The sequence below is a fragment of the Liolophura sinensis genome, chromosome 3 (genome assembly GCF_032854445.1).
Source record: "Liolophura sinensis isolate JHLJ2023 chromosome 3, CUHK_Ljap_v2, whole genome shotgun sequence".
Lineage (NCBI taxonomy): Eukaryota > Metazoa > Mollusca > Polyplacophora > Chitonida > Chitonidae > Liolophura > Liolophura sinensis.
Genome location: NC_088297.1, coordinates 25885680 through 25907785, shown reverse-complemented (window position 1 = coordinate 25907785; position 22106 = coordinate 25885680). Strand labels below are relative to the sequence as shown.

The 22106-nt window shown below is 43.3% G+C and overlaps 1 protein-coding gene across 1 annotated transcript in view; it reads left to right on the top strand.

The window, feature by feature from the left end:
- LOC135463508 (multidrug resistance-associated protein 1-like) overlaps positions 1–21449 on the top strand; it is a 42259-nt gene extending 20810 nt beyond the window's left edge. Inside the window, 18 exon segments of the mRNA XM_064740767.1 lie at positions 410–476; positions 944–1002; positions 1005–1069; positions 2367–2543; positions 4032–4199; positions 4680–4869; positions 5770–5863; positions 6391–6535; positions 7044–7278; positions 9557–9867; positions 10771–10970; positions 11965–12091; positions 12780–12881; positions 14090–14236; positions 15639–15797; positions 17155–17321; positions 20319–20513; positions 20926–21449. Of these exon segments, the coding sequence (XP_064596837.1) occupies positions 410–476; positions 944–1002; positions 1005–1069; positions 2367–2543; positions 4032–4199; positions 4680–4869; positions 5770–5863; positions 6391–6535; positions 7044–7278; positions 9557–9867; positions 10771–10970; positions 11965–12091; positions 12780–12881; positions 14090–14236; positions 15639–15797; positions 17155–17321; positions 20319–20513; positions 20926–21037 (2720 nt within the window). The 3' untranslated portion in view covers positions 21038–21449.
- The last annotated feature ends 657 nt before the right edge of the window (positions 21450–22106 follow it).

Here is a 22106-nt window from a genome sequence, read left to right as displayed (position 1 = left end):
TGTTGTTCATAGGGAGTTGTTTTGAATGTTTTTTTTGTGTACACAATAGCCATTTCAGATCCAGTGTCATTATTTACTCTCAAAAATCGGTTTAAAAGATGTTTTCTCATAAGTTTGGTGTAAATGACCAGAAAGGTTATAAAACGATGTTATGATTTACAAGAAAAGCAATGCTTGGCTGGCTAATGGCTGACTAATGCCTGGCTAATGGCTGACTAATGGCTGGCTAATGGCTGACTAATGGCTGACTCATGGCTGACTCATGGCTGGCTAATGGTGGCTAATGGCTGACTCATGGCTGGCTAATGGCTGGCTAATGGGGGCTAATGGTTAGTTACTAGTGAACTTTTAAGTCCAGAGTGTATTATAAATTAATAATTTATTCATAACTTTTTGTTTATTTTAACAGATGATGCTGTCGTGATTGAAAATGGAACATTCTCTTGGGACACTACATTGGGAGCTTGCCTCAAGGAGTGAGTTGTTTTGTCTGCACATCTCTGTGAAACTCCACACTTTCTGTGTTCTCTCTTACAGCAATCCTTTTAGTATTTGTCAAGTATTTGTGATTTACTGTGAATTGCTCTGTATGGACACATGTAGCTAAAATGTCAAATTTTTATAAAAGGTTAATTTAATTTAAATTCTCTAGTGATATGAATTCCATAGTGAATGTTCCCCAGGGCTCTGCCCGGTTTCCTCCCACCATAATGCTGGCCGCCGTCGTATAAGTGAAATATTCTTGAGTACGGCGTAAAACACCAATCAAATAAATAAATAAATAAATCATAGTGAATGGATGTCCTCATTATATGACTTCCTACACATTTTGTCTTAAGTGCCCCTTCCTGGAGATGTCTGAGTTTTTTTTTAAAAGTTTCATTCAACAAATCTAATGTGTTAGCCTCCTATAATACAGTATGAATGCTTTATGTTTGGATAGTATCAATGTCCATATAGAGGAGGGTGGACTAGTGGCTGTGGTAGGGCAGGTGGGTGCTGGAAGTCCTCACTGTTGTCTGCCATGCTAGGAGAGATGAATAAACTGTCAGGACGGATCAATGTCAAGGTGAGTTCAAGGTCAAATGCTTAATGCTTGAATAGTATCAATGTTCATATAGAGGAGGGTGAACTATTGGCTGTGGTAGGACAAGTGGGTGCTGGGAAGTCCTCACTGTTGTCTGTCATCCTGGGAGAGATGGACAAACTGTCAGGACGGATCAGTGAAGGTGAGTTCAAGGTCAACTGCTTTACATTTGGATAATATCAATGCCCATGTGGAGAAGGGCGGATTGATGGCTGTGGTAGGACAAGTGGGTGCTGGAAGTCCTCACTGTTGTCTGCCATCCTGGGAGAGATGGACAAACTGTCGGGACCGATCAGTGAAGGTGAGTTCAAGGTCAACTGCTTTACATTTGGATAATATCAATGCCCATGTGGAGAAGGGCGGATTGATGGCTGTGGTAGGACAAGTGGGTGCTGGGAAGTCCTCACTGTTGTCTGTCATCCTGGGAGAGATGGACAAACTGTCAGGACCGATCAGTGAAGGTGAGTTCAAGGTCAACTGCTTTACATTTGGATAATATCAATGCCCATGTGGGAAGGGCGGATTGATGGCTGTGGTAGGACAAGTGGGTGCTGGGAAGTCCTCACTGTTGTCTGCCATCCTGGGAGAGATGGACAAACTGTCCAGGACGGATCAGTGAAGGTGAGTTCAAGTCAACTGCTTTACATTTGGATAATATCAATGCCCATGTGGAGAAGGGTGGATTGATGGCTGTGGTAGGACAAGTGGGTGCTGGGAAGTCCTCACTGTTGTCTACCATGCTGGGAGAGATGAACAGACTGTCAGGATGAATTAATGTCAAGGTGAGTTCAAGGTCACCATTTATGCTTTATTATTGGTATGATCTTCACAGATTCATTCAGTGGACTTTTGACCAATGGCTTTGCATACTAGACCCCAGTTTGGGCTGGTAAGCTGCACTGTTATCACCTTTGACACAATGTTCCATTGAGGCAGCATTTTAAAAAAGAATCTGTGGTACAAGAGAAAACAGTGGAAGTAACTTCAAAACCCCAAACAAGCAAAGAAAACACACAAAGAAAAAACATTTGTACGTATACATGTACTGCTAGGAAATAGTGTATTTCACTTAATGTTTGGCCTGTAAAAATTTTCAGATTTCAGATTTAAATATAGCTTTTAAAATGATACATTTCCTGCCAACACTTTTCTGAGTAAAATTCTTAACTAATAACCACAAAAAAAATGGGGAAACAAGCTATACTTTATGTGAAATAGTCACATTTTCCAAATTTTAAAACTGACTTTGGCATACATGTCCCTTTATTTCTGCTGCCAGGGTACAGTGGCTTATGTACCACAACAGGCCTGGATACAGAATGCCACCCTGCAGGACAACATCCTGTTTGGGGCAGAGCTGCACCCAGGGGTGTACAGTCAGATCCTAGAAGCTTGTGCCCTGGGCCCTGACCTAGACATTCTACCTGCTAAAGACCAAACAGAAATAGGAGAAAAGGTGAGCACTTTCTGAACTGACTAGACCTACTAAAGACAGGCTACAGACAAACTGACAGGCTACAGACATAGCCCACAGGCACACCACTGACAGGCTACAGACACAGCCCACAGGCACACCACTGACAGGCTACAGACACAGCCCACAGGCACACCACTGACAGGCTACAGACACAGCCCACAGGCACACCACTGACAGGCTACAGACACAGCCCACAGGCACACCACTGACAGGCTACAGACACAGTCCACAGGCACACCACTGACAGGCTACAGACACAGCCCACAGGCACACCACTGACAGGCTACAGACACAGCCCACAGGCACACCACTGACAGGCTACAGACACAGCCCACAGGCACACCACTGACAGGCTACAGACACAGCCCACAGGCACACCACTGACAGGCTACAGACACAGCCCACAGGCACACCACTGACAGGCTACAGACACAGCCCACAGGCACACCACTGACAGGCTACAGACACAGCCCACAGGTACACCACTGACAGGCTACAGACACAGCCCACAGGCACACCACTGACAGGCTACAGACACAGCCCACAGGTACACCACTGACAGGCTACAGACACAGTCCACAGGCACACCACTGACAGGCTACAGACACAGTCCACAGGCACACCACTGACAGGCTACAGACACAGCCCACAGGCACACCACTGACAGGCTACAGACACAGCCCACAGGCACACCACTGACAGGCTACAGACACAGCCCACAGGCACACCACTGACAGGCTACAGACACAGCCCACAGGCACACCACTGACAGACTACAGACACAGTCCACAGGCACACCACTGACAGGCTACAGACACAGCCCACGTGCACTCCACTGACAGGCTACAGACACAGCCCACAGGTACACCACTGACAGCCTACAGACACAGTCCACAGGCACACCACTGACAGGCTACAGACACAGCCCACGTGCACTCCACTGACAGGCTACAGACACAGCCCACAGGCACACCACTGACAGGCTACAGACACAGTCCACAGGCACACCACTGACAGGCTACAGACACAGTCTACAGGCACACCACTGACAGGCTACAGACACAGCCAATATGCACACCACTGACAGGCTACAGACACAGCCCACAGGTACACCACTGACAGGCTACAGACACAGTCCACAGGCACACCACTGACAGGCTACAGACACAGCCCACATGCACACCACTGACAGGCTACGGACACAGCCCATATGCACACCACTGACAGGCTACAGACACAGCCCACAGGCACTCCACTGACATGCTACAGACACAGTCCACAGGCACACTACAGGCACACCACTGACAGGCTACAGACACAGTCCACAGGCACACCATTGACAGGGTACAGACACAGTCCACAGGAACACTAAATGGCAGGCTACTGTTCTGTCCTTAAAGATATAAAGAGCAAAAAATATAAACGATGAAAATTCTCTACAATTGACAAGTATTTTTTCATCTGAAGGGCATCAACCTTAGCGGGGGTCAGAAGCAGCGGGTGAGTTTGGCCCGTGCCGTTTACAACGACGCGGATGTCTACTTGATGGATGACCCACTCAGTGCCGTGGATTCACACGTGGGCAAGCACATCTTTGATCATGTGATGTCCTCACAGGGTTTGCTGAAGGGAAAGGTACAGTGTTCTTTTTTTTTTACAATGTGATGAATTTGAGCAGATACAGCTTCAGTGATTTACAGGCTCATACGTTCCATTACTTACATGTACTCTTGTAAGTCAAGATTGTTCTTAGTTTGTTTTCAGTTTGTATCACTCAGCTAAATTGGGCATAAGGGTATTGTTGTAGCAGTAATCGTACACAATTAAAGTGTGTCTGGCTGTTTCTTAGTAAGCACTGCTTGAGTATCTGTTGTACTCAGGGAGCCAGCTTTACCAAACTGTTGCCTCGTATTGAGGACAAGTCTTTTCATGTACGTTCCTCGAGGGATTTGTCAGACAAATAGTACATGTAAAGTTTTAGATCAGGGATGATATGCTGCAAACATATGTAATTGTACATGTGCATGTATAAATGCGTTCAGGGAACTTTGCTGGGATAAAATACTTCTAGCACCCGAGACCAACAAAATTATTGTTTTATCCTGTGTTCCCCAGACCAGAGTTCTGGTGACTCACGGCGTCCACTGGCTCCCCCTGGTGGACAAGATTGTTGTACTGGTGAATGGGGAAATCTCTGAGGTTGGATCGTACGATGAGCTGATGACTCACGATGGGGCATTTGCTCAGTTCCTGAAAACCTACCTTCTGGAGAAAGATACAGATGATGGAGAAGAAGATGAAGAGGGTGAGTAAATCATGGAGATGATTTTTTATGTTTTCATGTAAGATGACATAGAAGCTTTTGCCAGCATCAAGTGGACACTCATCGCTCACTGGCTGCTTGTCTCTAGCAAAACCTACTTCTTTAATAACCAAATGACCGAACAGAATCATCAAGTGGGCACTCATCGCTCACTGGCTGCTTGTCTCTAGCAAAACCTACTTCTTTAATAACCAAATGATCTAACAGAACCATCAAGTGGACACTCATCGCTCACTGGCTGCTTGTCTCTAGCAAAACCTACTTCTTTAATAACCAAATGACCTAACAGAACCATCAAGGGGGCACTCATCGCTCACTGGCTGCTTGTCTCTAGCAAAACCTACTTCTTTAATAACCAAATGACCTAACAGAACCATCAAGTGGACACGCATCGCTCACTGGCTGCTTGTCTCTAGCAAAACCTACTTCTTTAATAACCAAATGACCTAACGGAACCATCATATTTATTTTTGTATTAGGCTGTTAGCTGGAAGGTAAATTTTCTGTTTTGGTGAATGATTGGGATTTAAGAGAAATTATATCGAGAGATAAATAAGGATGGCACTGGTATGTTAAGGAATGGAGAATGGATTGCCTAGAAGTTAAGCAAAATTAGTTTTGGGGGAAGAACCTGACAACACCAAGTTACCACGCATGTAAGCATCCAAATTGTGTGCGATTTGTAATATCTTTCTGGAATAGAGGACTTTGGGTTAAACCTGATGTATTTAAGTTTGAGTAGACATACAGTATGCTACCATACCATAGAAAGTGTTCACTTAGACATACGTCTACATCTACGTGTTGGTTGAACAGAATCCTGGTTGGACTTGAACCCACACCTGAATAGCATTGTTTTGTGTTATTTGTTTTTCATTGAAGTTGTGGCAACTCGTTCAAAGATGCTGGAAAGGTTACGTTCTGTGACTTCTGACGAAGGTCGAGATGAGGAAGGGACAGAACTCCGTCAGAGAAAGTAAGTGTAGGGAAGCCTCCACTTTGTCATCATGCTGAACTGTGTAATATAATGAAGAAATCAGCATCAGAGATATGGTCCCACATGAGGTGTTTAATATGGTCCCGCATGAGGTGTTACATATGGCCTTACATGAAGTGTTATATATGATCCCACATGAGATGTTACATATGGTCCCACATGAAGTGTTATGTATGGTCCCACACGAAGTGTTACATATGGTCCCACACGAAGTGTTACATATGGTCTCGCATGAGGTGTTACATATGGTCTACACAAAGTGTTTCATGTGTATTGTTTGATATGGTCTCACATGATGTGACACATGTAGTGATTGATATAGTCTCACATGATGTGACACACATGTAGTGTTTGATATGGTCTCACGTGATGTGACACATGTAGTGTTTGATATGGTCTCACATGATGTGACACACATGTAGTGTTTGATATGGTCTTGCATGATGTGACACTTTTCAACCATTTTGGTATAGCTTTTGCACTAAAACACGTTTTTAATCGAGCAGGAAATCTACCTCAAGTTTTACCCAGGAAGACCAGACAAGAATGGTGAGAAGCGTGTCACGAGAGAAGGATGCTACGGGCAAGGATGCTCCTGATACGGAGAACAAAGATCGGCTGATAGAAGAGGAAACTGCCGAAGTTGGTTCTGTGAGTGGCAGGGTTTTGTTTTGGGGTAACAGTACTCATTATACTTTGGAGCATTGTGTAGAGCATTGTGAAACATGGAAAATCGTTGAAGTTTATTTTGCAGACTTTCCTTGAAAGTCATGTATTTTCCCATGTTAAGTGGCATGTCGTATTATGTTCAGAATGTACAGAGAAGTAAAGCCACCAAAATGGCATGTGTGTCAGGGAATTTCCACGTTTCTAAACTTTATGGTCCCTCGGTCGGAAGACATACAATATTTAGGTCTTTGCAAGCTTGGGAAAACATTTTTGTTCATGGCAGTGAACCCTGTCAGTAGAATTACAAATGGGTATGAATACCAATTGAAATCCAAAGCTAAAAAAAAGCAGGTTTTGAAAACATGCTCATGTACAAGTGTGAAGTTAATGAACTTACCCTTTTGTTTTGTGAACGAAAATTGTTTTTAACTCAAAGAAACAGGTGAAATGTAGAGATGTCAGGATTGACAGTGATGTGTCCATTGTGCAGGTTAGCGTGAAGGTGTATTTGACGTACTTCCGTGCTTTGGGCGTCCTCTTCACCATCCTGCTGTGTGGTTTATATGCCATCTATCAGGTTGGCATGATACTCAGCAACATCTGGCTCAGCAGTTGGACAACCGATGAAGTCTTGAACAATCGGTCCCTTCCTGCAAATAGTTCAGTGTACAGAGAGAAAAACGACTACTACTTGGGGATCTATGGAGGTCTGGGAGCGGTGCAGGGTAAGTGGACATCGGGCAGGGTAAGTGGGCGTCAGGCAGGGAAAAGTGGGCGTCGGGCAGGGAAAAGTGGGCGTTAGGCAGGGAAAAGTGGGCGTCAGGCAGGGAAAAGTGGGTGTCAGGCAGGGAAAAGTGGGCGTCGGGCAGGGAAAAGTGGGTGTCAGGCAGGGAAAAGTGGGCGTCGGGCAGGGAAAAGTGGGCATTGAGCAGGGAAAAGTGGGCCTCAGGCAGGGGAAAGTGGGCGTCAAACAGGGAAAAGTGGGTGTCGGGCAGGGAAAAGTGGGCATGAGGCAGGGAAAAGTGGATGTCAGACAGGGAAAAGTGGATGTCAGACAGGGAAAAGTGGGGGTTGGGTAGGGAAAAGTGGGCATGAGGCAGGGAAAAGTGGATGTCAGACAGGGAAATGTGGATGTCAGACAGGGAAAAGTGGGGGTTGGGTAGGGAAAGTGGGCGCCAGGCAGGGAAAAGTGGGTTTCAGGCAGGGAAAAGTGGGTATCACGCAGGGAAAAGTGGACGTCAGAGAGGGAAAAGTTGGGGTTGGGTAGGGAAAGTAGGCATCAGGCAGGGGAAGTGGACGTCAGACAGGGAAAAGTGGGGTTGGGTAGGGAAAGTGGGTATCAGGCAGGGAAAAGTGGGCGTCAGGCAGGGAAAAATGGGCATCAGGCAGGGAAAAGAAGGCGAATGGCAGTGCAAAGAAGAGGCATTACAAGGGACAGGGACAGGACAATGTGGGCTCATGGTAGGGCAAAGTGGGCACATGGCAGGGCAAATTGGCCACATGATAGGGCAATGTGGGCTCGTGGCAGGGCAAAGCGGGCTCATGGCAGGGCGAAGTGGGCACATGGCAGGGTAAAGCGGGCTCATGGCAGGGCAAAGTGGGCATAAGGCAGGGTAAAATGGGTAAATCAGGATAAGGCAGGCCTGTGGCAGGGCAAAATGAACACTGGGTAAGCAGAATGGGCATCGGGCAGGGGCAGGAACAAGGCCAAGTGGGAATAGCTAGGGCAGGGCAGGACAAGGTGGGCATATGACAGGGCAAAGTGGGTCCCAGACATGGAAAACGAAACACAGAGAAGGGAAAGAGGGTTTCAAAGTGGACACATGAAGAAGTAACAGGATTTAATATAATAATAATAATAATAAACTTTATTATTTTCAGAGGACTATATACACTCGATCAACAACAGCAGTTGATTTTCCCTGAGGGACTCTCACTCACACTTACACTGTGGTTATATGATTTATGATTTATGATTTTTTTTTTTTTTTTTTGATTGGTGTTTTACACCGTACTCAAGAATATTTCACTTATACGACGGCGGCCAGCATTATGTTGGGCGGAAACCGGGCAGAGCCCGGGGGAAACCCACGACCATCCGCAGGTTGCTGGCAGACCTTCCCACATACGGCCGGAGAGGAAGCCAGCATGAGCTGGACTTGAACTCACAGCGACCGCATTGGTGAGAGACTCCTGGGTCATTACCCTGCGCTAGCGCGCTAACCAACTGAGCCACGGAGGCCCCTATAAGATTTATAGTCATGTATATACATATATATATATATATATATATATATATATATATATATATATATATATGTTTATGCCTGTCCATTTGATCAGAATATCACTGATACGTGTAATTCTGGCCGATTACCGTCTTGAGTTGTGCAGAAATTATCAGCTTTACCAAAAACTTTCCTGTACTTTTGTAAAACGTTCATCATTGTATTTGTACGTGCTTATTATTTTTGACATTTTTTTTCCTCTGCTTACTGTCATCTGCACATATACCTAAAAGTGTATTTTCACATTTGGAGACTTTGAGTGACTATCTTTAAATGAGATTTTTTGTATCTGTGCAGGTTATAGTCACAGTAATAGACATTGTGTCGATACAGGTTTTAGTTTATGCTGAAAATTGCAATTTTTGTCTGAAAATGTTGACGATACATTTATGTCTTGTGATATTATACACTAAAATGTACACTCAACAAAAATATAAACGCACAAACCAAAAATGCCATGTTAAAATGACCTTTCCTGAAACATGCTCCCAAAAATCAATAATTTGTAAACTGATTGATGGAAATCGAAGCCACAGTTGACAATGAATACACTGATTGGTGAGTTAACATGTTGTTTAATACTGACGGAAGAGAGTATAAAAATAGCTTTGTGCGCTTCTATTTTTGTTCTTAATATTATTGCGTTAAACATAGAAGTTAAAAAACATAAACATTTGTATGTAAGCTTCATATTTGCTTCCTATAATTTGTACAGGTCTTTTTGTCTTGATATTCTCCTTCCTAATGGTGATACGCATGATCCATGCGGCGTCAAAACTCCACTCTGACCTCCTGGTGAACATGTTACGCTCACCGATGGCGTTCTTCGACACGACGCCCATCGGCAGAATTGTCAACCGGTTCTCCAAAGACATCGACTCGGTGGATGAAGAACTGCCCAACATGTTAGGCATGTGGATGGACTCCCTGTATTTTCTCCTCAGCACTCTGATTGTGATCTCCTACAGCACTCCAATCTTCCTGTCTGTGCTCGTGCCCTTGTTTGTCCTGTACTACATCATTCAGGTAGGTGGAAATAAACTAGTGCACAGTCTTTGAGTTGTGGCATTGCCTTGACAACGAATGATGTCTCGGTGTAAATTGACGTGGCATTTTATGGCATAGTAGGGCTACATGGACTTGATTACGCTTGAACATGGCAGTATTTCTGTATAGTCAAAACTACTGACAGGTTATTATTTTAGCAACATTTGGCACATAAACCCACCGAAAACCAGAAGTCAGTAGATTGAACCAATCGTGTTTTATTAATTTTCAATATTCTATATACAGCCTCTCGTGTAAAACTTGTCAGAATGACCCATAAATCTACGTCATGTTTCACAGGTGTGTCACTTTCCTGTTGTTACATTGCATCTCAAAGCCTGAGTGGTCAACTTAGTGGGTGCTCAGGTGATATGACACGCAAGGTGTGGGTTTAGGCCCAGCTTCAGACAAGGAATTGTGCAGTTACCCCTGCATGCCTCTAGTGTTCCGCACTCACACTCTTGAGCCACATTAAATAAGTCTCGCACGTCTCGCACCAGACAGTCTTGCAAATCTTCCACGGTGTTTTAGGCCATACTCTAGAATATTTCACTTATATGACGGCTACCAGCATTATAGTGGGAGGAAGCCAGTCATTGCCCAGAAGTAACCCATGACCATCCGCAGGTTGCTGGAAGACCTACCCACGTGCAGCCAGAGAGGCAGCGAGCATGAGGTGGATTTGAACTCACAGTGACTACATTGGTGAGAACCTGCCACTATTCCATGAGTGTGATAGACATGTACATGTGAAGGTACTGATTTGCCTATGCCATAATTCCACAAAATATAGGCCAGTTCCAGAAAACTTCACACAGCTTACATTGAATTAGTTTTACTTTTTTGTTTTTTTTCAACCTGACAATGTTCTGTTTGTTTCAGAGATTTTATGTCAGCACATCTCGACAGTTAAAGCGCCTGGAATCTACAACACGCTCGCCGATCTTCAGCCATTTCAGCGAGACTATCAGCGGCGCCAGCGTGATCCGTGCATTTGGAGCAGATCAAAGATTCATTAAGGAACAGCAGAGCAAAGTTGACCATAATCACATTTTCTACTTTGCTGGAATTAGTGCTAACAGGTGTGTTATCCATACCGCTGTGTACGTGTACATGTGAGCAGTAACAAGGGGCACTGTTTGTGTTGATTCTCCATATGGTCTGCTTTCCTCCATATTTAAACCTCACCACCATTAAAAAAATGGGCCTCTGTGACCTGGTCTTTAGTGTGCTAGAACTGCACTATGACATACCTGTACATTATGAACCTCTCACCAGTGAGGTAGCAGTGAGTTCAAGTCCCGGCCACGCTGGCTTCACCTCCAGTCATACCACCCCAATTACAGGTATGCACAGCTTTCTTATTACTGGAGGTTTATAAAGGTTTATCACTCACAAACCAAGCTGAAAGTCGCCTCCTAGCCAAAAGTGTGCCACTAACCTGCCAGGACTTTGTTTTTGGAATATTTGTAGGCAGTGATCATGATGATGATAGGCAGTGACCACTGTAGGGGACAGTACAGCGGAGGAATGGATAGTGGAATGTTGGAAGTCCACTGTCAAATAAGATATTGCACATAAAGCCCACCTTTGAATTCATTTACATAATAAAAGTATACTATTGTAGCCAAGTTTTCTAAAACAGGTCAGTGATGTGTCAGGTGACGTGAGACAACTTGTGTGTTGGATACAGCTATCTCAGTGACCTGTACTGCTTGGGTGGTGTAGATACTGTATTCCTCACAAAGTTTAGCATGTGTCAGGTGACGTGAGACAACTTGTGTGTTGGATACAATTGTCTCAGTGACCTGTACTGCTTGGGTGGTGGAGGACTGTAGATACTGTATTCCTCACAAAGTTTAGCATGTGTCAGGTGACGTGAGACAACTTGTGTGTTGGATACAGTTATCTCAGTGACCTGTACTGCTTGGGTGGCGGACGACTGTAGATACTGTATTAATCACAAAGTTTAGCATGTGTCAGATGGCACATTTGGCTTCATTGTCATGAGATACAGTTTCCTAAGTGTTTTTTGACAAGCTTGATAAATTTCTAGCTGTTTTTTTGTCGTCGTAGATGGCTGGGCCTTTTCCTGGAGACAGTTGGGAACATGTGTGTGTTAGCTGCCAGCATGTTTGCCGTCTCAGAACGAGGTGTCATTCAGGGAGGCCTTGTGGGGCTGTCTATATCCTATGCTCTGGAGGTAAGTAAAATTCTAGTTCCACCATTATACCCATGTACACGTAGTTGCCTGTATTAGGAGGAAATTCCTGTTGTTCAAAATCGGTTCCACATTTCATATGCCATTTCCCGTCTGTTTGGAGTTTTGGATTTACACATACATTTATGTGTAACAGTTTGATCGCTAAAGATATGAAAAAAGGCCTATTGTAGCATGTGACCTGTCCAAAATGCTGGGTCACTTTGATCACTTTAACTATAACATAGGCATCTAAGAAAAAGTTTCATAAAATTTGGAATAGATTAACGATGGAGAAGATAGAGCTGAACAGTTGTGAACCTGAGATTTTTAGTCCCTGAAGGAAAAAGGTGTCAGTTGTGCCTCTGGAACATAGTGACACTGGTGGCACTGGTGACCAGTAAATTGATGTCAGCAAAAGTTTCCTAACATTTTTGATAAGTCACATGATACTACAGTAGTGCTTTTTTACCTTTAGGGGTAAAAGAGTTTGAACACAGAACTCCCCAATTCTGTCTTGTGGAAAAAATGTCTGTTGATGATTGATAGGAATGTCTGGTGACAATCTGAATAGCTGGAATTTGATGATAATACACATAATCTTGTGAAAAATCTAGTTAAGATGAAAAGTATGGCAAATTTTAAGAATTCCAGATAATATAAATTAAAAAATAAAAGCTCTCCTTTGCAGATAACAGGGGCTTTGACGTGGTTGGTACGCATGACCTCTGATGTGGAGACAAACATTGTGTCTGTGGAGAGGATAAATGAATATACAAACACATCTACGGAGGTACGAATGAGTGAACACAACCTTTAAAGGGTTTAAATGCATATATCTGAACACATTTATGGAGGTACAAATGTGTGAACACAGCCTTTAAGGGGTAAAGATGCATGTTTCTGAATACATCTACAGAGGTATGAATGTGTGAACAGCCTTTAAAGGGTTTTTTTTCTAAACCCATATACGAAGGTACAAATGCAGATGTGTCAAAAGAACCTTTATAAGTACATTCATATATGAACACATCTAGGAAGGTACGTGTATGAATGCATGAAAACACTTTTAAGAACACACTTCTTACGTGTACATGTATATATGAACACGTCTGTGGAGGTATAGGCATGAACACAGCCACATGGGTATAAATAATTGTATATGAATAAACACATGCACGGAGGTACAGAATGAATATGTCAATACACCCTTGGTAACACATGTATGGACAGATAAACACACCTTCACTCATACAGGTGTGAATATGGACAGATAAACACACCTTCACACATACAGGAGTGAATATGGACAGATAAACACACCTTCACTCATACATGTGTGAATATGGACAGATAAACACACCTTCACACATACAGGTGTGAATATGGACAGATAAACATACCTTCACACATACAGGTGTGAATATGGACAGATAAACGCACTTTCACACATACAGGTGTGAATATGGACAGATAAACGCACCTTCACTCATACAGGTGTGAATATGGACAGATAAACACACCTTCACACATACAGGTGTGAATATGGACAGATAAACACACCTTCACACATACAGGTGTGAATATGGACAGATAAACGCACCTTCACACATACAGGCGTGAATTAATACATGAATACATCCCTGGGATATGTATACGTGAAGTGCCATTGAGGGTATAAATACATGTATGTGAGCAATCCTATACAAGGATGTCCCAGTATGATGTCTGTATTTTTCCTCAGAATTTAGAAAAATAAAAGCAGTTAAATGAGATTAATTGTTCACTCTGTATCTCTTTACATACATATAGGTGTGCATGCATATGAGAGACCTAGCAATTTCAAAACTGCAGGAATATTCAAACTTAATTAAATGATATATTAAAAAGTGTTGGATTTTGTTCATAAAATATTTCACAGCTGCCTGCGGAGTAACAACTTAATTTCCCAGTTATGTGAACATTCACCGTAAATATAAACATGACCTAATCCTTTTTCAGGCTCAGTGGTACGATGAGAACAGAAAGCCGCCACATGACTGGCCAGACAAAGGGGTGATCAGGCTAGAGAACTACGCCACAAGATATAGGCCTGGTCTTAGCCTTGTGCTGAAAGGGATAACAGCTGATATCAAGGCTGGGGAGAAGGTCAGTAGGAATTTACTGTTGTTTATTATGGTGATGATAGTATTAGTGTGTACATGAATCTGCAAGCTATTAACTGACATCACTCAAGCCCCTTGATGACCGTTCCTGTGGCCTAATGGATAGAGGGTCCACCAAGAAGTCAAGAGACCTCGGGATCAAACCCGGGTCGGGTCAGTTATCAAAGACCTTAATAATTTTACTTGCTGATGCCTTGTTTGGTGCTCAGCACTGAAAGGTTAGAGCGAGGAAACGTGATTGGTTGGCCTTGTATCAGTATGATGTCACTGGGTTGGATGTCATGTCTGGTGTGTTTGGCATATTAACACTTCAGTGGGGCAGCACTTTCACGACGTGGACTCGCCCTGCCACGAGATAACCCACTACATGTACACACACTTAAAGATTCCTTGTTGTCATATGACTGAAAAAATGTTAACGACGGCGTTAAATCTCAGTATGTCAAGTCCCTTGTTTGATGATATTATGGCCAACCATAAAATTTCTTTGTTTAGTGTAACCTGGTTCTGACAGGAAGAATAGGTTAGGTTGGTGGGGAATTTTTTGAGAATATTTAGTCAGTAATTTAAAAGGATGGGATTTTCACCAAATTCACATTGAGAGAAAGAGGGATGAGAACTTTAAGCCAATTTTAAAGGAAATCAGGATTTTCAGAGTAAATAATCTTTGATCCATATTTTGAAGAAAAATATTTTTTATGAAATGCGGTCAGCTGGTAGAAATTTCAGCTGATTTTCATGAAAAAGATTGACTTCTTTGTATCAAAATTTAAATAAAAACTTCAGGGCCCTTTTTTGAAAGGTTAGTTGGGCTTTTATTTGTAATGATGGGCTCTGGTTCTTGTTTAGGGTAGGTTTTCTGAGGTGAAAAACATGGGATAAATGGGTATAATTTATGTTTTACGCATATGTGCCCACCAGAACAATGTCGCCATCTCTTTGTCAAATTCCGCTTAGCCTAGGGCTAGGGGCTGTATTTATTTATTTGATTGGTGTTTTACACTTTACTCGCGGTGGAGGGGGGGGGGGATCATCTGCAGGTTGCTGGCGGACCTTTCCACATACAGCCAGAGAAGAAACTGAGCACAAGCCAAATGGCTATAAAGCTACCCCACTGCCCCAGGAGAAAAGATGGGCTGGGAAGTAGTTCTAGTGTGACAGTGTCGGTCGGGGAATTAAGTTTGGGTAGAATTGTCTGAATGTACGAAACAGTGACTCTTCTCCACACTTTTCCTTCTAGTTTTCTACTCTAGAGTTCTCTCTAGTTTTCTACTCTGGCGTGTGCATTCCTGACAAGAGAATAAAACACGAACCAAAGGAGAAATTTAGTATGTCTCCTTTTGCGCACAATCTCTTGAGTTCATATTAGTTTTAATATTTTGCAGGTTGGAATTGTGGGAAGAACAGGTGCGGGGAAATCCTCTCTGACGCTGTCGTTGTTTCGTCTTATCGAGCCAGCTGGGGGTACCATTGTCATTGATGGTCAGAATATCGCAGACCTTGGATTGCACGACTTAAGATCAAGGCTTACTATTTTGCCTCAGGTGAAAAGAAAGAGAAAAATTGTTAATTTTGTATGTGTGAATATAAGACTGTGAAAAGAATATTGTCGTAAGTATACATCTTAGGTTTTGAAAATCGAAAAAAAACAACTGATTCTTGAACTGGTGTTCACTGTTCATTTTAGCACAGTAATGCTGACATTTTAGAATAAGGAGGCGCATTAAATTTTCAGTAGCATTATAAAACGACAATCATATGTATAAATATTTTTTGTATTTATTATATTGGAGTGTTCATTTCTGAGTCTTCGTAAGTGAAACCCAAAATGGTTTTGGTTTCATCCAACCCTAAGACCTGACTGGCATCCAGTGAGTAAAGATTCCCAAGAAATGTATCAAACAGTGATCAAATACATGCATAAGCTGATTAAACATCTGGTGAAACAGTGATCAAATACATGCATAAGCTGATTAAACATCTGGGGAAACAGTGATCAAATACATGCATAAACGGATTAAACATCTGGTAAAACAGTGATCAAATACATGCATAAGCTGATTAAACATCTGGTGAAACAGTGATCAAATACATGCATAAACAGATTAAACATCTCGTGAAACAGTGATCAAATACATGCATAAACGGATTAAACATCTGGTAAAACAGTGATCAAATACATGCATAAGCGAATTAAACATCTGGTAAAACTGTGATCAGATACATGCAAAAAGGATTAAACATCTGGTAAAACTGATCCAATACATGCATAAACAGATTAAACATCTGGTAAAACACCTATCAGATATGTACATAAACGGATTAAACATTTGGTGAAACAGTGATCAAATACGTGCATAAACGGATTAAACATTTGGTGAAACAGTGATCAAATAAGTGCATAAACGGATTAAACATCTGGTAAAACAGTGATCAAATACATGCATAAATTGATTAAACATCTGGTAAAATAGTGATCAAATACATGCATAAACTGATTAAACATCTGGTAAAACACCGATCAAATACTTGCATAAACTGATTAAACATTTGTAAAATTTTGGATGTCTTCGTATTTTAGATACCCAGATACATTAATTAGCACCTTTTCCCCGTTGAGGCACAAATTATGTTGCGGCATAAGAAATAGTGCTCATTCAGCATTGTTCTGTTATGATGTTTGAACTGTGAAGATGTCTGATTCTCTGAACTAAGTCTTTCTGTGGAGAGATTAAAGAACACTGAAAGACAGCTGAAATCTTCAGCAGGAAAATGGGCTTGTTAATTTGCTAAAGGCCTGTTGTAAGTGTGTTATTAGAGCACCATTGGTTTACCACGGAGAGCTTTTGATTTAGATCCGGTACTGAATGTAGAGTTTGTCCACCATTTATCCATGTACAGGACCCAGTTCTCTTCTCCGGAACTCTGCGGATGAACCTCGACCCGTTCGATCGTTACCATGACGACCGGATTTGGCAGGCGCTGGAGCATGCTCACCTGAAGGGGTTTGTGGAGGGATTACCTCAGCGTCTGCAGCACGAGTGTGGGGAAGGAGGACAAAACCTCAGGTATATTTACCTTATTCAAAGATCTAACCATACCTTGAGAGTCATCCTGCTAACTCCATACTGTATCATGAGAGTCATCCTGCTAACTCCATACCGTATCGTGGGAGTCAGCCTGCTAACTCCATGCCGTATCGTGAGAGTCAGCTTAATAATTCCATACGGTATCGTGAGAGTCAGCCTGCTAACTCCATAATATATCATAAGAGTCAGGTAGGTGTATGTCTAGCATTGGTCTGGTAAATGTGGATCCAGGTGGGTGTATGTTTGGTATTGGTCTGGTGAACGTGGATCCAGGCAGGTGGATGTCTGGCATTGGTCAGGTGAACGTGGATGCAGGCAGGTGTATGTCTGGCATTGGCGTGGTGAATGTGGATTCAGGCGGGTGTATGTCTGGCATTGGTCTGGTGAATGTGGATCCAGGTGGGTGTATGTCTGGCATTGGTCTGGTAAATGTGGACCCAGGTAGGTGTATGTCTGGTATTGGTCTGGTAAATATGGATCCAGGTGGGTGTATGTCTGGCATTGGTCTGGTGAATGTGGATCCAGGTGGGTGTATGTCTGGCATTGGTGTGGTGAATGTGGATCCAGGTGGGTGTATGTCTGGCATTGGTCTGGTAAATGTGGATCCAGGTGGGTGTATGTCTGGCATTGGCCTGGTGAATGTGGATCCAGGTTGGTGTATGTCTGGCATTGGTCTGGTGAACGTGGATCCAGGCGGGTGGATGTCTGGCATTGGTCTGGTGAACATGGATCCAGGTAGGTGTATGTCTGGTATTGGTCTGGTGAATGTGGATCCAGGTAGGTGTATGTCTGGTATTGGTCTGGTGAACGTGGATCCAGGTAGGTGTATGTCTGGTATTGGTCTGGTGAACGTGGATCCAGGTAGGTGTATGTCTGGCATTGGTCTGGTGAATGTGGATCCAGGTGGGTGTATGTCTGGCATTGGTCTGGTGAATGTGGATCCAGGTAGGTGTATATCTGGCATTGGTCTGGTGAATGTGGATCCCGGTGGGTGTATTTCTGGCATTGGTCTGGTGAATGTGGATCCAGGTGGGTGTATGTCTGGCATTGGTCTGGTGAATGTGGATCCAGGTGGGTGTATGTCTGGTATTGGTCTGGTGAATGTGGATCCAGGTGGGTGTATGTCTAGCATTGGTCTGGTGAATGTGGATCCAGGTGGGTGTATGTCTGGCATTGGTCTGGTGAATGTGGATCCAGGCAGGTGTATGTCTGGCATTGGTGTGGTGAATGTGGATTCAGGCGGGTGTATGTCTGGCATTGGTCTGGTGAATGTGGATCCAGGTAGGTGTATGTCTGGTATTGGTCTGGTGAACGTGGATCCAGGTGGGTGTATGTCTGGCATTGGTCTGGTGAATGTGGATCCAGGCAAGTGTATGTCTGGTATTGGTCTGATGAATGTGGATCCAGGTAGGTGTATGTCTGGCATTGGTCTGGTGAATGTGGATCCAGGTGGGTGTATGTCTGGTATTGGTCTGGTGAATGTGGATCCAGGTAGGTGTATATCTGGCATTGGTCTGGTGAATGTGGATCCCGGTGGGTGTATGTCTGGCATTGGTCTGGTGAATGTGGATCCATGTGGGTGTATGTCTGGTATTGGTCTGGTGAATGTGGATCCAGGTGGGTGTATGTCTGGTATTGGTCTGGTGAATGTGGATCCAGGTGGGTGTATGTCTAGCATTGGTCTGGTGAATGTGGATCCAGGTGGGTGTATGTCTGGTATTGGTCTGGTGAATGTGGATCCAGGTGGGTGTATGTCTAGCATTGGTCTGGTGAATGTGGATCCAGGCAGGTGTATGTCTGGTATTGGTCTGGTGAATGTGGATCCAGGTGGGTGTATGTCTGGTATTGGTCTGGTGAATATGGATCCAGGTGGGTGTATGTCTGGCATTGGTCTGGTGAATGTGGATCCAGGTGGGTGTATGTCTGGCATTGGTGTGGTGAATGTGGATCCAGGTGGGTGTATGTCTGGCATTGGTCTGGTGAATGTGGATCCAGGTAGGTGTATGTCTGGTATTGGTCTGGTGAACGTGGATCCAGGTGGGTGTATGTCTGGCATTGGTCTGGTGAATGTGGATCCAGGTGGGTGTATGTCTGGCATTGGTCTGGTGAATGTGGATCCAGGCAGGTGTATGTCTGGCATTGGTGTGGTGAATGTGGATCCAGGCGGGTGGATGTCTGGTATTGGTCTGGTGAATGTGGATCCAGGTGGGTGTATGTCTAGCATTGGTCTGGTGAACGTGGATCCAGGCGGATCTTTATCTCTAGATTCTAATATCGCTTTCCTTTGACCGAACAGAGCAAACATCATTCTGCTTGTCATTCATTCATCATTAAACCATCTCACCACAATACATGCATGTCTGAAATATAGCTGAGGTGGTGTTAAGGCATAATCCTTCATTCATTCGTTCCTTCAACCTTGGAAAACGGATTCATATATATGTGTATGTCTGTGAAATTCACTGAAGTCATCTTGAATTTATCCCATGTTGAATAGAAATGATAAGTTTCCAAGGTGCCCCTTTGATGAGTTATCTCGTTTTGGTTAATTATTCCTTTCTGGTAGTATATTTATTTATTTATTTGATTAGTGTTTTACGCCGTACTCAAGAATATTTCACTTCTACGACGACGGCCAGCATAATGGTGGGTGGAAACCGGGCAGAACACGAGGAAACCCATGACCATCCGCAGGTTGTTGCCAGACCTCCCCTCGTACGGCCGGAGGGGAAGCCATCATGAGCTGGAATTGAACTCAAAGCGACCGCCTTGGTGAGAGGCTCCTGGGTCATTACGTTGCACAAGCGCGCTAACCAACTGAGCCATGGAGGCCCCACATTCTGGTAGTGACTCTAATAGTAACTTTGAACTGCTAGTTCACATTAATAAACTTTCGAAAGGGTTCGTGTTTCAGGGATTACAGCTCTAACTTTCTTGTAAGACAGTGATAACTTGTAGTATTCTTGTTTTTCTCAGTGTTGGACAGAGACAGCTTGTTTGCTTGGCAAGAACTCTGCTCAGGAAAACTAAAATCCTTGTCCTGGACGAAGCCACAGCTGCCGTCGACATGGAAACCGATGATCTCATTCAGGCGACAATACGTGAGGAGTTCAAGGACTGTACGATCTTAACCATCGCCCATCGCCTCAATACTGTCATGGATTATGATAGGTGAGTATGAGAGAGTGTGGCTGTGCGATCTTAACCATCGCCCATCGCCTCAATACTGTCATGGATTACGATAGGTGAGCTGTGAGATAGTTAGTGTGACTGTACGATCTTAACCATCGCCCATCGCCTCAATACTGTCATGGATTACAACAGGTGAGCTGTGAGATAGTGTGAGATGGTTCACAGTGAGAGACTCGTGTAGTTAGTAATTGTTTGTATATTGATGCTGTCCTTGAACTGAACTGTTGTGAAAAACAGTCCAGGTACGGGCAATAACAGCCATCCTCCTGAAGCTAAACTATGCTGCAGCAGTTAACAGCATGAAGACACTAATGAATTGAGTAATCATTCAGTCAGTCAGCCAGCCAATCATCTCTGTGTCACTAATATTAGAAGTCATTGCCTTTTCCAGAATCCTCGTCCTGGACAGCGGCTTGATCAGCGAGTTTGATTCCCCGTCTGTCTTACTAGAGAACAAAGATGGCTTGTTCTACAGTCTGGCCAGGAATGCTGGTCTGGCGTGATGCATGATGGGAACGTTCAGATGTACTGTGGCGTCATCCAATCAAATACAAGCAGCAGTCATCCCTACATCACCTCTGACGCTCAGCATCACCAGAAGCTTTTAGCCAGGCATAATGACATCATCCAGCGAGCACAGGACAGTCTAAGATGATAGAATCCAACTGTGTCCATCCCAACTGAGTTCTCTGTCCAATGCAGCATGATTTAAACCTGATAACTTTCATACATGCTTACCCACCCATTCCATTAGTCTACACAGGTAACTTATTTGTCTTTCAGTGTGGATTTATTGTACTTAATTTGAACATACACGTATATTTTATTGTACATTTGCTCACATCTCTCTTTGTTATCGTTTAGATAGCATGTTTTACATTGCTGGCAGATTTTTGGCATCCAGCTCTACTCTTGACCCAGTCTGTGTCTACATGTTCCACGCTGCTACATGTGCATTGTACATGTAGCAGTGAACAATTTCAACGAATATTATTGTTTAAGATGGTTTAAATTGTACGCTTTTGGTGATTTTTTTTCTTTTTCCAAAAAAGTTGCTTTTGTTGTGTTGAATTTGCAATCGTCTGATTTTATCTGTCTCAGATTCAATTATGTCTCATTTGAGGTTTGATTGTCGTGAGTTTCTTAGATTCATTATGTCTAAGTGATGTTTGATTGTCTTGTGTCTCTCAGATTCGTTTTTTTGAGGATTGATTGTGTTGTGTCTCTCAGATTGCTCTTGTCTCATTGAGGTTTGATTGTTGTGTGAGTCTCTCAGATTGATTACGTCTCAGTGATGTTTGATTGTTGTTTGTCTCTCAGATTGATTAGGTCTCAGTGATGTTTGATTGTGTGAGTCTCTCAGATTGATTACATCTCAGTGATGTTTGATTGTGTTGTGTCTCTCAGATTGATTACGTCTCAGTGATGTTTGATTGTTGTGTGTCTCTCAGATTGATTACGTCTCAGTGATGTTTGATTGTTGTGTGTCTCTCAGATTGATTATGTCTCAGTGATGTTTGATTGTGTGAGTCTCTCAGATTGATTACGTCTCAGTGATGTTTGATTGTTGTG